Source organism: Zalophus californianus, chromosome 3 (assembly GCF_009762305.2).
Source record: "Zalophus californianus isolate mZalCal1 chromosome 3, mZalCal1.pri.v2, whole genome shotgun sequence".
NCBI lineage: Eukaryota > Metazoa > Chordata > Mammalia > Carnivora > Otariidae > Zalophus > Zalophus californianus.
In genome coordinates, this window is record NC_045597.1 from 145,022,777 (window position 1) to 145,038,081 (window position 15,305).

At 34.3% G+C, this 15,305-nt stretch overlaps 1 protein-coding gene across 6 annotated transcripts in view; it reads left to right on the forward strand.

Moving 5' to 3' along the window:
* The window catches only part of DNAJC10 (DnaJ heat shock protein family (Hsp40) member C10), a 52,214-nt gene extending 37,586 nt beyond the window's left edge, over positions 1-14,628 (forward strand). For 5 of the 6 annotated variants that reach the window (XM_027589844.1, XM_027589847.1, XM_027589849.1 and 2 more), the window contains 10 exons: positions 1,425-1,552; positions 1,867-1,983; positions 5,339-5,440; positions 6,061-6,216; positions 7,024-7,157; positions 8,232-8,285; positions 8,514-8,661; positions 10,651-10,770; positions 12,566-12,670; positions 13,728-14,628. In XM_027589844.1, the coding sequence (XP_027445645.1) occupies positions 1,425-1,552; positions 1,867-1,983; positions 5,339-5,440; positions 6,061-6,216; positions 7,024-7,157; positions 8,232-8,285; positions 8,514-8,661; positions 10,651-10,770; positions 12,566-12,670; positions 13,728-13,739 (1,076 nt within the window). In that variant the 3' untranslated portion in view covers positions 13,740-14,628. Of the gene's footprint in view, positions 1-1,424; positions 1,553-1,866; positions 1,984-5,338; positions 5,441-6,060; positions 6,217-7,023; positions 7,158-8,231; positions 8,286-8,513; positions 8,662-10,650; positions 10,771-10,992; positions 11,052-12,565; positions 12,671-13,727 lie in introns of all 6 variants that reach the window. The other variant, XR_003519159.2, reaches the window with a different exon arrangement.
* The last annotated feature ends 677 nt before the right edge of the window (positions 14,629-15,305 follow it).

A 15,305-nucleotide genomic window follows, 5' to 3' on the forward strand; every position in this document is an offset into this window, starting at 1 on the left:
TGACTTTTTTTGGCTTCCTATTTTATATCTTTTTGTGTATCCCATAACTAATTATTGTAGATACAGATTTTACTACTTTTCTCTTTAACCTTCATACTAGCCTTATAAGTGATTGATCCACTACATTTTCTACATGTTTACCAATGTTTGCCATTACCAGTGATTTTTTTTTTCTTTCATAACTTTCTTCTAACTATGGCCTTTTCTGCTTAAAGAAGTCTGTGTAACATTTCTTTTAAGGCTGGTTTAGTGGTGATGAACTCCTTTAACTTTTGTTTGCCTGGGAAACCATCTCTCCTTCAATTCTGAATGAGAACTGTGTTGGGTGGGGTATTCTTGGTTGTAGACTTTTTCCTTTCAGCACTTTGAATATATCCTGCCACCCTCTTCTGGCCTGCTACGTTTCTGCTGAAAAACCAGCTTATAATCGTATGGGGGTACCCTTGTGTGTAACTAGTTGGCACAGCTCTTGCTTTTTCAGATTTTCTCTTTTCTCTTTAATTCTGACATTTTAAAAATGTGTCTGGGTGTGAATTTACTTGAGTTCTTATTTGGTCTTCTCTGTGCTTCCTAAATCTGTGTGTCTGCTTCCTTCCCCTGGTAGGGAAGGTTTTCACCTCTGATTTCCTCAAAGAAGTTCTCTGTCTTTTATTCTCTTTCTTCTCCTTCTGAACCCTCTGTAATGTCAATATTAGGACACTTGATGCTGTCCTAGAGGCCCTTTAACCTAACCTATGCTCATTTTTTATTCTCTTTTCTTTTTGCTGTTCCGCCTGGGGGATTTCCTCAACTCTGGCTTCCAGATCCATCTGGTCCATTATGCTGCTTATAATCTGCTGTTGATTCCCTCTAATGTGTTTTTAGTGTCAGTTATTGTATTCTTTGGCTCTGACTCATTTTTTAGATATTTTATTTCTTTATTCCTTAATTCTTTAAGTTCTCACTATGTTCATCCACCTAGTGGGTGACTATGCCATTGCCAAGATAGGGAAGGTGAGAAAAGCAAGTTCAGGGGGAAATAGCTCAACTTCAATTTTAATATATTTGAAATGTTTGTATGACATCCATGTGAGTATTTTCACTGGGCAGTTGGTAATACAGGTTTTGAATTCATAAGGGAAGTCAAGTTTGAAGAAATAGATTTAGTAGTTCCGCAGTAGTAGTTCAAGTATAAAGAACACAAATACTGCAAAAAAGTGGTTACTCTGCCTCTGAGGATGAAGGAGCATTGCAAAGAAAGGTGCTCCTGGCAAAGCAAACCTATTTATGTATAGTATACAGAACACTAGACCCTCACCAAAATCAGTGTGTTCAATAAGTTTATCTTCATTTCTTTAATATATGAAGTATAAAAACTTTGAAATGTTTCTATGGATAGAAAGGCAGAATGTGGATTTTAATTTTTCTTTTATTCAATTTCAAAGGAAGGAAGATTCTATATGATATACTTGCCTTTGCCAAAGAAAGTGTGAATTCTCATGTTACCACACTTGGACCTCAAAATTTTCCTGCCAATGACAAGGAACCGTGGCTTGTTGATTTTTTTGCCCCAGTAAGTTGTTTTTATCTGTCAAATTTCAGTGTTGTCACATTTTCTCTTATCATAGCAAAAAGACATTTTCTAGATAGTCTTGATCCATGAGTACCAAAATTGTGTTACTGAGTTTTGGCCCCTATCACATATTCCTTCTAGGAGAGCAGGGATGTACTTGCCCCTCCAAGAATTAAATAGACACACACACACACGCATAAGATTTGTCACTAAGTATGGTTTAATCTTACTTAGTATATGTTGCTTGTTGCAGAAATGGTGGGGTTTTTTTGTTTCATTTAGTTCAGTGCTTGTGAATATTTTTTCTTTCATAGTGGTGCCCACCGTGTCGAGCTTTATTGCCAGAGTTACGAAAAGCATCAAAACATCTTTACGGTCAGCTTAAGTTTGGTACACTAGATTGTACAGTTCACGAGGGACTATGTAACATGGTATGTATAAAATACTTGTTCTAATTAACACTTCTGTAAAATAGTTTTTAAGTTACACTGCCAAAGGTCTCTATTTCAGATGCTCGTCTGCGTTTAGAGTAGTAAATTATTTAATCAAATAATTTCAACAAATATTTCAAAAAATGATATAAAATTATGATTGGATTAAAACATGAATAGACAACATAAATAGTTGAATGTAGACATGGTCTTATTTATCAAACTGGGGAAAATATTTTGTTTACTTGATAAAATACATGATTTTTCCATTATTTAAAATCTTCATAATTTTTGACTCAGTATTGGCTTTTGGCAGTCTGTAGTTTGATTCTCAGGATTTCCTCATAATTGTCTTCCAAGTATAGTTAGTAGATGGAAATTTTAAAAATGAACAAGTTTTTTTCAACCTTTGTTTACATAAAAATATTAGGGTAATTCATAAAATATTCATTCTTCAGTTCCAGGAATAACTAGAAATTCTATGTCTTGTCATGAAAGTATATAATACCACCTATAAAATATTCTTGGAACAAGTCTCTGAAACCTAAATCAGATATCACACCTTGAGATCTGTCCGTATGTAGGGAATCAGAGGAACATGTTAAGTGACACCATGGGCATGAAATCTGCAAGTCCCAGTATATAGAGGATCTTACAAGACAAATACCTAATTTATTGGTATTCAGATACACTGAAAGGTGGGAAAAGAGATGAAAGAGACTCAAAAGACACATTCAAATGCAATGTTTAGGTCTTGTTTGGATGCCAAACCAACTGCAAAAAAGTGAGCAAGCGATAATTGACATTTGAATACTGACAGGGTATCTGATAATTATCAGGAATTGTTCATTTTTAAGTGTAAAAATGACAGTGTAGTTACACTTGGGGGAAAATCCTTGAATTTTAAAAATACAGAAATATGGGTGAAATGATAAATCGTCTGGAATTTGCTTTAAAATAATTTTGGTGTAGGAGTAGAGTTAGGAGGTAGTATAAATGAAGTAAGTGTGCCCATGAGTGGATGATTATTACAGCTACGAGAGTACATGCAAGTTTATTGCTGTCTGCTTTTGTGTGTATTTTAAATATTTTATAAAAGCAAACATTTTTAAAAAGAAAAAGAAAAATGGGGGAGAAGAAAAAGAAAATGATAGGTTTTAAAAACAAGTAAATGTAGAGTGAAATCTTTATGGCATCTGTGTGAGGAAGAATTTCTCAGTCCACACACACAAGGTAAAAATTAATGTGAATGATTTTGACTATATTAAATGATAAAACTATTGCCAAAGAAAAAGACACTGTGAAGTTAAGACAACAGACTATTTACAGCACATGTAACTGACAGAAAACCTTACTGCCAGAATATTTGACTACAGGTCAGTTTTTTTGTATAGATAAAATGAGAAAGTTGAAACTTTTTTTTTAGAAAAAGAAATCCAACAAACAAAAACTAGCTAGCCATCAAGAAAGTACAAATTACAACAATCTATCAAATTAATCCATCATCAAATGAACAAAAATTTAGAAATCTGACAATAGCAAGTATGGATAGATTATCCAGTCACATAATGGAATACCATAGAGCATTTAAAATTAGATCTATCTTTACCAGCATGGGTAAGTCTCAAAAATACATTGTAAGATGACAAAAGCAAGCTGCAGAATAGCTTACAGAGTATGATAGAATTACAGAAAATTTTTTAATGCTCCAACATTTCATTCTACTGCCCAGGGATGTATATGCATGTCACAAAAGTATAAAGACATTAGTGGATTAGATATATACTTATTTGAGGATATTAATTGCTCCTACTTTCAGGGAGGAAAGGAAATGGGATCAAGAAAAAGAACTTAAGCAGTCTGCCAATGTGACAAAAGAAGTTAAACTTCCTTAAATATCGAGAAGGGATATGTGGGTATTTGTTAGATGATTTCTCTCTTCATTCTGTTTGAAATTTCATTTAACTAAAAACTGAAATAAAATCTTTGGTTTTGAATGTCTTGTATGTGACATTGAAGCTAAGCAAGATACAAACAATGTGAAACAGTGATTATCTTAATTTGAATTCTTCTAGTTTTTCTGCTTTTTAATCTAAACTATTAAATATCCTTTAGATAATTGAGTAAAATATAAGGATTTAAAACTGGTGTCCACTTCACCTGGAATAGAGGCCAGGAGTCATTACTCACTAATTGGTGGACCTTGACCAAGTCACATAGCCTCTCAATACCTCGTTTTCTCATCTGTAAAGTTGACATGGTAATTTTAGCTTCTGAATAGAGTTGTTGTAGAGATTAGATTAGAAACTACATGTTTAAGGGGCTCCTGGGTGGCTCAGTCGATTAAGTGTCAAGATTCTTGGTTTCCACACAGGTGATCTCATGGTCATGGGATTGAGCCCAATGTCAGGCTCTGCGCTTGGCATGGAATCTGCTTCAGATTCTCTCTCCTTCTCTCTCAAATAAATAAAATCTTTAGGAAAAGAAACTACATGTTTAAGTGCTAAAAAGATGCCCAACACATGCTAAACACTAAGTAGATTAACAAAACAACAGTCATACCTAATGAGTTATTTGGATTTACACTCATTTTACAAAAGTTTGATAAAGATTTCCATTGTTTTTGCAAAAATTATTTTTGAATCCTAATCAAAGATTCTGATTTGCTGTTGAGTGCTTGTCAACTTTAAGGATGCAAAGATCAGCTACAGTAAATTCACATAGATATAACTTTTAGAAAAATAAAAATTAAAACTTCAAAGAAATGCTTCCTGGGCCAATGTTCATGTTAATTCTGAGGAGGAAATTACAGTATTTGTACCATAAACGCTATCTTGAATGAAGAATAAAAGGCGACCATATTCTTAGGACATGAGTCATAATTCCTTAAGTTAAAATATGATTGTATACACATTATTAATTTATTTCTTTATTCTTGCTATTTTGTTTCCTTTTTCTTCTACTGCTAGACAAATTGGAGCATTATTGTGGTTTCAAAAAGATTCAAGCCAAGAGATTAGCCTGCTCTTTACAGCCTTATCCGTCTTGTTTCAGCAGAGTCAAAAGGGCCCATGCTCATTATTAGCCATATTGTGGTTATGCACACTTCTCAGTGTTTCATTGCCCATGGATTTTATGGCTAATGGACTAGCTATAAAAAAAGGTCATTTATCAGTGCAACTGTGAATCTATTTTCTTTGCCAAATTTGGCCAGGCTAAAATTTTTCAGTCACCAGCAGTTTAGCAGTGGGTTTTTTAAGTGTTATTGTTGTTACTTAAAAGCAAGCTGGTTATAAATTTGAAACCAATAGGTAAAATGCATAAAATCTTTAATTTGTATTCTCATTCCTAACAGTATAACATTCAGGCTTATCCAACAACAGTGGTTTTCAACCAGTCCAATGTTCACGAATATGAAGGACATCACTCTGCTGAACAGATCTTGGAATTCATAGAGGTATTTTAAATTAATTTATAGTATTGTAAATTACAGAGGTAAATTATTTTTAAATGGTTTTTGGTTTTATCTTATTTTTTATTATTTCCCCAGTGAAATTTTTTGTTAGTATTACCCTGTCATGGTAGACTGAAGCTTTATTAAAACAGCATTTGGAGCAAGTGAGCTTTTAGGGAGGTTGAGCAGTATCTCCAATCAGACTGTCAGGAAAATAGAATAATAGGCTTTCCATTAATAATTAAAGGATCATTTCCAAACCAATCATTGATTCTGGAACAGAACTATATGGCCTGTGTAGACATCTGGACACCTCTTAGAACTTTTTGTCCCATCTACTGTCACCTTAAATAAAGTTGCTTCTGTTCCCTACCTAAGATGATTTTAATGATACATAGATTTAAAAGAATATACCTTGATTTAAGAAGGTTGATGGGCAAAGCCCAAATTAACAAGGAATAATTTCTTCCTTTTTAAAGTAATTCACTACAGATTATCTTTTAAACATCCATAAGTATCTTTTGATTATTCAGAAATAGGAACTTTTCTAAGCGACAACAATTTGCCCAGACTATAGGAACAACTTCTTATACCTGTTATAATGAAAGTTATATTCTCTTTAGGATCTTATGAATCCTTCAGTGATCTCCCTGACACCCACCACTTTCAATGAACTAGTTAAACAGAGAAAACATCACGAAGTCTGGATGGTTGATTTCTATTCTCCGTGGTGTCATCCATGTCAAGTCCTAATGCCAGAATGGAAAAAAATGGCCCGGGTATAGTAGTTTCTTTTAAATCTTAAAATGTAGCATGATTGTGTTTAACAGAACTATTTTGAAACTGAGATGAACCCACCTCTAGATTATCACTTATAACAGTTCTCATTATACCAGTTAGATTTCAACTCTGTTTCTGTCTGGTTGGGTGAATGGTATAGATAATCTCCTTTTTTTTTTTTCCTGTGTCACTTGCTTGGTACATATCTGACCAAATTTCTGCCCAAGTCAACCCAAAAATCCCTTTATTTTCTATACAAATAGTGTTATAAATTATGAAAGATTGGAAAAAAGTTACGTAGAGAATGGAAAATGAAATCACTGTTTTATATTTCTAAGAAAAAGTGAACAAACCAAAGAGTTAAAAGTGATTTCTAGTACCTTAACATTTAAGATAATGCAATTTTGTGTCCTTTTCAGTAAAATTTTAAAATTTAGGCATGATTCAATGTGCTGCACTGCAGGTCTTTATTTGAAAAATAACTTTGAAATACCATTGCAGAGACCTTCATTAGTTCCTTGTTTCTAACACTAAATTTTAGAGATAACCTAATTTTCCCCCCACATAGAACATGAATGAAAGCTGTTGTTCAATCTGTAATAATTGTAGTAAGGTCTTAACTCCAACTACAATTTCAGTTCATTACTATAAGTGTTCTATTATGTTTTAAACCCTTAATTTGGTGAAAATCACTGATAAAAAGCATCTCACAGTGATAATTTCTCTATTGTAAACATAAATAGTTATGGAGGTAATTTTATTCTAATCACTTTGATCTATTTATCTCCTCTTTTTCTCTTTTATAGACATTAACTGGACTGATCAATGTGGGCAGTATAGACTGCCAACAGTATCATTCTTTTTGTGCCCAAGAAAATGTTCGGAGATACCCTGAGATAAGATTTTTCCCCCCAAAATCAAATAAAGCTTACCAGTATCAGTAAGTGTTGCCTGAAATTTAAAGACATTTATTATAACCATTTATTTAAACAGTTAAAATTTAAAAGTTATCTTAGGGGTTCCTGGCTGGTTCAGTCAGAAGAGCATGTGACTCTTGATCTTAGGGTCATGAGTGTGAGCCCCACGTTGGCTGTAGAGATTACTTAAATAAATACATAAGCTTGTCTTAAAAAGTTATCTTAACTAAATAAAAACCCAACAAATATTTTTTGGGAGCCCACCATGTTTTAAGATCATGTGCTAATGAGAACCTCTGAAGATGAAAAAAGAATGATCCCAATATTCATGAAGCTGGCATGCTAGTATAGAAGAGAAACAGAGGAAGTACATTTAGTAAGTCAGTATTTGGTTTCAGGTACTCTACTAGATCCTTTGCTCATGTTATTTGCACTAGTCCTCACATACACCCTGAGAAATAAGAATTATTGCCCTTCCTCCTATACAGATAAGTAAACTGATTAACAGACCTTACGTCACACAGCTGCTAAGGTTTGTAATTGAGGATTCAGCCCAGTCTGTGTCACTGCCCATCCTGTTTCTGTAACACCACACGGCATTTGAGGTAATAAACTCAAGTGCAAGGCAGAATATAAGGAATATTATTTAAAAGATAAAACTGAGCCATGGATTGCAAAGGAGGAAAGGATTACAGCTATGAGAGGAAATCATGAAAGACTGCGTTTATGAGGTGGCTTTTGAAATGCGTCTTAAAAAGTACTTAGGAATTTGACGGACATAATGACCAGAGTAAAGGTTCTGAAACTGAAGTCTTAGACATTTGGATTGTTACCATTCCCATGCGTCTATAGGAGATGTCCAGCGGGCAGCTAGACATTCAGGGCTGTCTTGAGCGCACACAAAAAAAACATCGAGACTAGAGAAAAATATATTTGGGAAGCCATATAAGCAGCATTTATAGCTAGGTGTATCTGAGAAGGGAAATGGTATGTAGTCAATAAGTTAAACTTTCAATTGCTGTAGAGAGATGGTTTTCTGAACATATCCAATAATAGAAAATAGTACTTAAAACTTACTTATTTTTTTCTTATTTCAGTAGTTACAATGGTTGGAATAGAGATGCTTATTCCCTGAGAATTTGGGGTCTAGGGTGAGTAATCAAAATATGCATCATTGTATAAAATAGATTCAGTGCTATTTACCTTCCTCTTATGTCTGTAGTTACAGACTATAGCATTTTAAATTACTTAGTAAAGAATTACAATTTACCAAGATAACTCTGAATTCAGTCATTTTTAACCTAGAAACTTCAATATTATATTTTAGATGTTTGCTTTGGTTTCATATAATGAAAAATAATTTTGATTCCTTGCCACAGATTTTTACCTCAAGCATCCATAGATCTAACACCTCAGACTTTCAATGAAAAAGTTGTACAAGGGAAGAATCATTGGGTGGTTGATTTCTATGCTCCTTGGTGTGGACCTTGCCAAAATTTTGCTCCAGAGTTTGAGCTCTTGGCTAGGGTAAGTCTTGTCTGTCTACTTAGATAAGTTGTAGTCATATGCATGTTTTAATAATTAGATAAAATAACAGTTATTTAGGGCACCTGGGTGGCTCAGTCAATTGAGCATCTGCCTTTGGCTCAGGTCATGATTCCTGGGTCCTAGGATTGAGCCCCATGTCCGGTTCTCTGCTCAATGGGAAACCTGCTTCTCCCTCTCCCTCTGCCTGCCACCCCCCCTGCTTGTACTCTCTCTCTGTGTCAAAGAAAGAAATAAAATCTTTAAAAAAATAAGTTATTTCAAAATTAGATAAAATGATTAGATATAATTATATTTTAAATATAATTCTCTTAAAAGTTTTCTGTGAATTTTTTAAAACTCCATTTCATTTCTATGACTATAGTCCTTGCACATTTCTTCCTTCTTTATTAATGCTGTTAGCTGAAATCTCTGTCTTGATTGAGGACTCATCTACCTAACCAGAACAGCCAGACACCTCACTTCTTCTGCTTGTTCCTTTTTTCTTTCCTTTACTCTTCTGATGGCCTGGCAAGCGGCAATCCTATCAGTTCTGTCTCCTACATGCCTTTCCAGTCTGTCATCTCCTCTCCATCTGCTCTGCTAGCCTCTCTGTTCAAGCCCTCATCATCTCATCTAGACATGTGTGCCTTTGAACTAGTCTCATGTTGCCAGTCTGCCTTCTTCAGTTCTGCCCTGATCATCTTTCTGAAATACTCCTTTCTCAGGCTTCCTGTGAACAAGTTTCTGGACTTGCATCCTTGGTTGCAGGTCTGGGATGGGACCCTTCATACCTCTTCAGCTTTCTCTCTGTCCCCACCCCACACCTTACCATTCAGGCACGACAAAGTACTCCAGGTTTGTTGAACAAGTATGTGCTGTTCCCTCTCTCTAAAATGCCGTTTCCTTACCTTGGGCATCTGGATCTTTTTCTCTTTATCCTACAAAACCCAGCTTCAGTTGGCACTTCTGTGTTCACTGTCCTTCTCATTCAGTTCACTTTGATATCTTGTACTCCATTGGTGTACTTATACGATGGATGTTAAATATTTATTTAGTTACCTGTCTCCTTCATAAGACTGAACTTCTTGAGGGCAAGTTTTACAGGTCTTGTCCAACTCAGTAAATGCTTATAAAACTTAACTGAATGCATAAACTGAATGCAATCTGAGTTTTTGTTGTTTCTGTCACCATCATCCTGCTCATTAGCTAATCCAGATTGTTAGCTTCCCTTGCTTCAAGGAGCTTTGCCATGGGCTATAAAACACTCATTAGAATGAGAAAGCTCCAGTTTCACCAGCCTAAAACAAAAGCTAAAATCCCAAGCCATCGAGATTTCTTTAGCAAAGGGATTTCAGAGCTCCCTGGAGTCATAAAAGATTATTTTAATTACTGGATTGTCCTTCAAGTAAAAGGTTATTCATTTTCCACTTACTAGATCTTCTTCTCTTATGCTTCCTTCTTCTCTAGTAATTCTAACAAAATGTTTTTACTCCCTTTGTATTTAGCTTATTTTGTAATGCAGCCATATCTTGAATATAGCAGAAAGTTACTCAATATCAAAAAGATCATACCCTGAAGAGCAAGTCCGGGGTCTGATAGAGAGGGACTGGAGGCTATAGGTGTAGTTGTCAGCCTTCCACAAAACGAAGAAGAATGGTTGCTACCTCAGCCTGTGAGCCAGAGAAAGGAAGAAGGTGGGTGAGGACAGAATCTGAGGTGTTTGTGGTGTGAGAGACAAGGTGTGGGTACCAAGAAGGAGTTTTTTTTGATAAGATGAAGAGTTTATTTGCTCTTGGAGAGGTGGTTCTGCGTAAATAGGTGTTATAAAGAGCCAGTAAAAAGTTGGAAGCGATCTTATTAGGATGGAAAAGATGAAAGCTTAAGTCTTTAAAATTATAAAGATTTGAAAATATTTGTATCGTGTTGCTTTGTGGTTGCCAAAATAGTTTATGCCACAGAGAATGGCAAACCATATTTCTTTCTTTTCAGATGATTAAAGGAAAAGTGAAAGCTGGAAAAGTAGACTGTCAGGCTTATGCTCAAACATGCCAGAAAGCTGGTATCAGAGCCTACCCAACTGTTAAATTTTTTCCCTACGAAAGAGCAAAGGTATGTACAAGGCCTTCCTATGTGTGACTTTCCTTTAGCAGACCAAGTTGAAAAGGTTATTAGTCTGAATGTTTTTATTAGCTTTTTCTCCCTTTGTCATTTTTTATTTTATTTCTGTATGTAAAAACTTCAATAATATGCATCAAGTGATTTTAAAGGGTTTTTCTCTCTCAGAGTTTATATGATCCACTGCCTTAAAATTTTTATACTCCTGAATTACAGAAACTACTGAAGGAGACATACCAGAATATTAGTAGTTTTCTGTGAGTGGAGAATTTAAGGTAATTATTTTCTATGAAGTTCTGTATTTCCTACTTTTAGAAAAATAACTTATATTACCTTTTTAATTTTTTCCAGGAAAGAAAAAAATTAAAATACTATCGTAATAGTTTTGAAATAGACCAGTACCAGAACATTTATCTTGAGAAATATTTATTAGTAATTTAGACTACAAAATGAAAGGGTTCCTTGGTTTGGTTATAACTCCCTTCTCTAGGCCACTGTGTTTTTTTCCCCCCCAAAAGAAAACTAGACATCTACTGATGGGTTTTAAAATTCAGGTGATAACCCCTATGGTCATTTATATAAATGCGTGTATCTTTCAACCAATATAATTGCTAACTGAAAGTACTCATGACTTCTGCTATCTTCCTGAGTAAAAGCATGACATTGTTGACAATAGAACTAATTAAATAAGGATTTGCCATGTATTCATGTTTTCTGGTAAACATTTGAAATAAGTCATTTCAAATATTTTTATACTTTTTGAGAAAGAACATCAGCTTAAGATCTCGTTATTTATTAGAAATTATATTTTGGAGTTAAATAATGAAATTGGATGATGAATTTCAGAAGTCTAGTATTGTCATCTAGATTTTTCAGTGAAGGATTTTGATTTGTCAAAGAGGTTAATTCTGTCTTAAGAACAGCCTGGGGTAAGCAGAACTCAGAGTAAAAGGAGCTTATATACCAGTACCTGAATCTTCATTCCTTTGGAATCATTGACTCTACTTTGATTCTTAGAACAGCTGAGAAATGGGTGACATAGATAGGGGTCTTCACTCAGAATGATGTTAGGTAAGTATCAGTATAATGAGCAGTCACAGAATTAATCAGGCCATAAAAGGAGCTGTTTGAAAAGATGATGTTACCATGTGTTTAGAGAAGCCCAGAAGACATTAGGACTCCAAATATCCCTGCCCAAACCAAGAGACAGGGGTAGAAGACCAGGCCAGATTTGAAAACCAAAGCAGAACAATGATTGTGGTAAACAGCAGTACAAGTACAAATCAGGTGGGCAGTAACACACAAAAACAAGATCCTAACATATAGTGTGGAGTTCCCACCAGGAAGAAGGAAATAAATGACTCGCGATCCAAGATAAACAAGCCTGATATATTGACCTGCCCCCTTCCCTGCTTTTCAACCACCTTCCTGCTGTGAGCAGATGAGAACCAGGAGACATACGTTACTTTCCAGTGTTGTTGTTGATCAAGATTTCAACTGTGCCTGTGATTTGTATTAGATTAGAACAACTTGGGTCCTTTTCATTACAATTTAGTTATTTTAAGGCAACTGGAGTTAGCAATACATTTTTTCCAAGGAATTGTTTTACATGTTCCCATAACAATATTGTATTTAAGTAAATTATGAGTTCACTGCTTTTGCTATTTCCTTGAAAAAATTTGAGTTTCAAACATTTAGAACTTTTAAGGAATAATCAAATTTCTTATATAGAAATGTCATGTTTTGATTAGATACCTAAAGATTATAAGAGGATTGTTTTTAATTTTAGAGAAGTATTTGGGGAGAGCAAATAGATGCCAGAGATGCAAAAGAGATTGCTACCTTAATATATGAAAAATTGAAAAATCTCCAAAATCATGGAAAGAGAGAGAAGGTAAGGACTAAATCTAGAGCTGACTTTGGCTCTAGATTTATATTTATATTATCTATTCTTACCGTACATTATATCTGTCAATAAACAGGTACAATGGAAGCTCCAAAGAATAGCAAAGTTGAAGTTTCTTAATTTGGAAAATAGGACAATCCGAGTGTAGCCTGTATACACTGATAAGCTTAGATATTTGGACAAGTAAAACCATTTAGCTCAAAATTGTAAACTATGGCCATAAATTATTTAAATTTTGTTCAAGTATAAATAAAGCATTGACTTGTTGGGAACAAATATACTGGAGCCTCATAAAATATTTTGTATAGCAAATTCTCTTCTGGTAGAGTCAGGATATATTGGAACCATATTCATCCTTGCCCCTCCTTGAATTTTCATTTCTCAAGAGGCAGTGCAACCCCTTTGCTATTCTGTGAAAGAACTGTTTTTTTCCCCCTTTTTTAAATCATTGTCATTCTAGGACTTACCAACAGACCAAAGAGTACTGGAGTGCTTTCTGAGTGGAATTTAATAAAACCACATATGAGGTTTTTTGGATTCTTTCCCTATAACGAAAGAAGGGCAAAAAAAGAACACAGTTTCTGGAAAGCGCTAGAGCTGTCTGGCTTTATAGAACCATATTAGAACTGCAGACTCCAATATAGAATCCTTACATCCTGTAGTGAGAGTTATAAATCTCTATTTTCTTGGGTTTACAAAAATATTTTTTCTGATGTTTTGACTATGTTAGCTTCCTCAAGAGGTTTTAAAGTGTGTCTCTTACCTCAAGTTAAACATTTGAGGTAGAAAATGTTATTAGTCATAAACCAGAATATCATAATTGAAATTAAGTTAAAAAACATACCAATGTGACTAAATGTAATTAGTAGTATCTGCATGGACAGGTAAGAACTAAAAGATAGCCTTTTCCTTTCCATTGTTACAGTTAGGCAAGGTATATTTCATATTAATGGTGATCCATTAATTACTTTTTAAAAGGTAAAATACTGTAATCAACATTTTAATAAAAATTCATACTTTTTCAATCACTTTTACATTATTGTAGGATGAACTTTAATGATGGTTGAAGATGGAGAAAAGGAATTCTAACAAATGACATCAGAAGACATCTTTTTAGGATGTTACTACGTTCTTGGTGGGAGTAAATGAACATTATCTTGGACTTGTAATTGCACTGTCTGAATTCTGTACAACACTGGTATAAATGAAGGGTCTGCAAGCTTTTTCTGTAAAAGGCCAGATCGTAAAGATTTTAGGCTTTGTAGACCATAAACAGTTGTCACATATTCTGTTTTTGTTTTGTTTACAACCCTTTAAAAAATGCAGAAACCATTCTTAGCTCAGGGCCATACACAAACAGGCCACAAGCCACATTCAATTCCTGGGCCATAGATTACTGACCCCTGGAAATGATCTTGTTAAGACTGGCTGGCTCAAACATGATCCTGCTCTATTAGGTACATACATGTCTAAGTTGTACAAAACTGGACTCTATTCCTTAAAGTTTTGTGGCTGGCCTGAAAAGAAATAACTTGGTTTTAGTCACCTGTTCGAAATATTGGATGAAATGGATTCTGTTTCATTTAAAAAACACACTCAAGTTGTGGCAAACATACCCTATCTTCATGCTGTATTATAGTGAAGCGATTTTTCATTTTCTTTCTAAAGGTTGAACTGATTTTAATTTTTCACAATTGAGAAAAATTTTTGTAACAATAAATAAACCCAGTAGATTTCTACAGCATCTAGAAATACCTGAGGAAAACAATATTTGTAGCTATTAACTGGGCACTGTAGAGTATCCCAAATATATCAAGTATTTAGAGTTCTGTATTTTAAACATATGTGTTCATTTATTTTCTGAATTGCTTTTTTTAAAGTTTTACCCTGTGATCGTAATTGACTTTTGAAGTACTGTTCTAATATTTATGGTTTTGCCTTCTGGACTTTGTTTTGATACAGATCCTTTATTTACATTTGCCTTCTCCCTTCCCCCCCACCCCCCACCCCCCATAGCTGTGGTTTTTCACTAGTCTGATTTCTTCATTATTCAAATAGGAAAAGTAACTTTGCAGTTTTGTTTCACTATAGCTCATAATGACACTGCAGTTATTCCATTAGTTTGCTGTTGAATTCCATTTTCAGACAAATACTGGCATAACTGAACTTTTTATAAGAAAATCAAGTATATAAATCTAAGGATGGGATCTTTTCATTTCTAAGTTGTTCAGACTAAAAGAATCCAAAATTTTCCTTGCATCTAAACATGTCAACGTGCAGTTGTTTAGTTACAGTTCAGAGTGTATGGAATGGTTAAAAACTCCAATTGATCAAAAGAGGTCAGCAAATTAAAAAGAAAAGTTTTCCCAAAAACTTACTAGGATTATGCTTTATTATACTGGAAGTTTTATTTTTTTAATGTAACTTTATGTCCTTCCCAATATTTACTCATTTTATCACTGCAGTATCTACAAAGACAAATTTTATTTTCAAGTCTAACCTTAATTCATATTCTCCCATTTTGCTTCAGTTGAATCCTTTCAGTCCTACTACCCTTGGATTCCAGTTCACTTATGTGGGCGGTTACAGACCAATTGCCATTTCTAACTTTAATACCACCTTT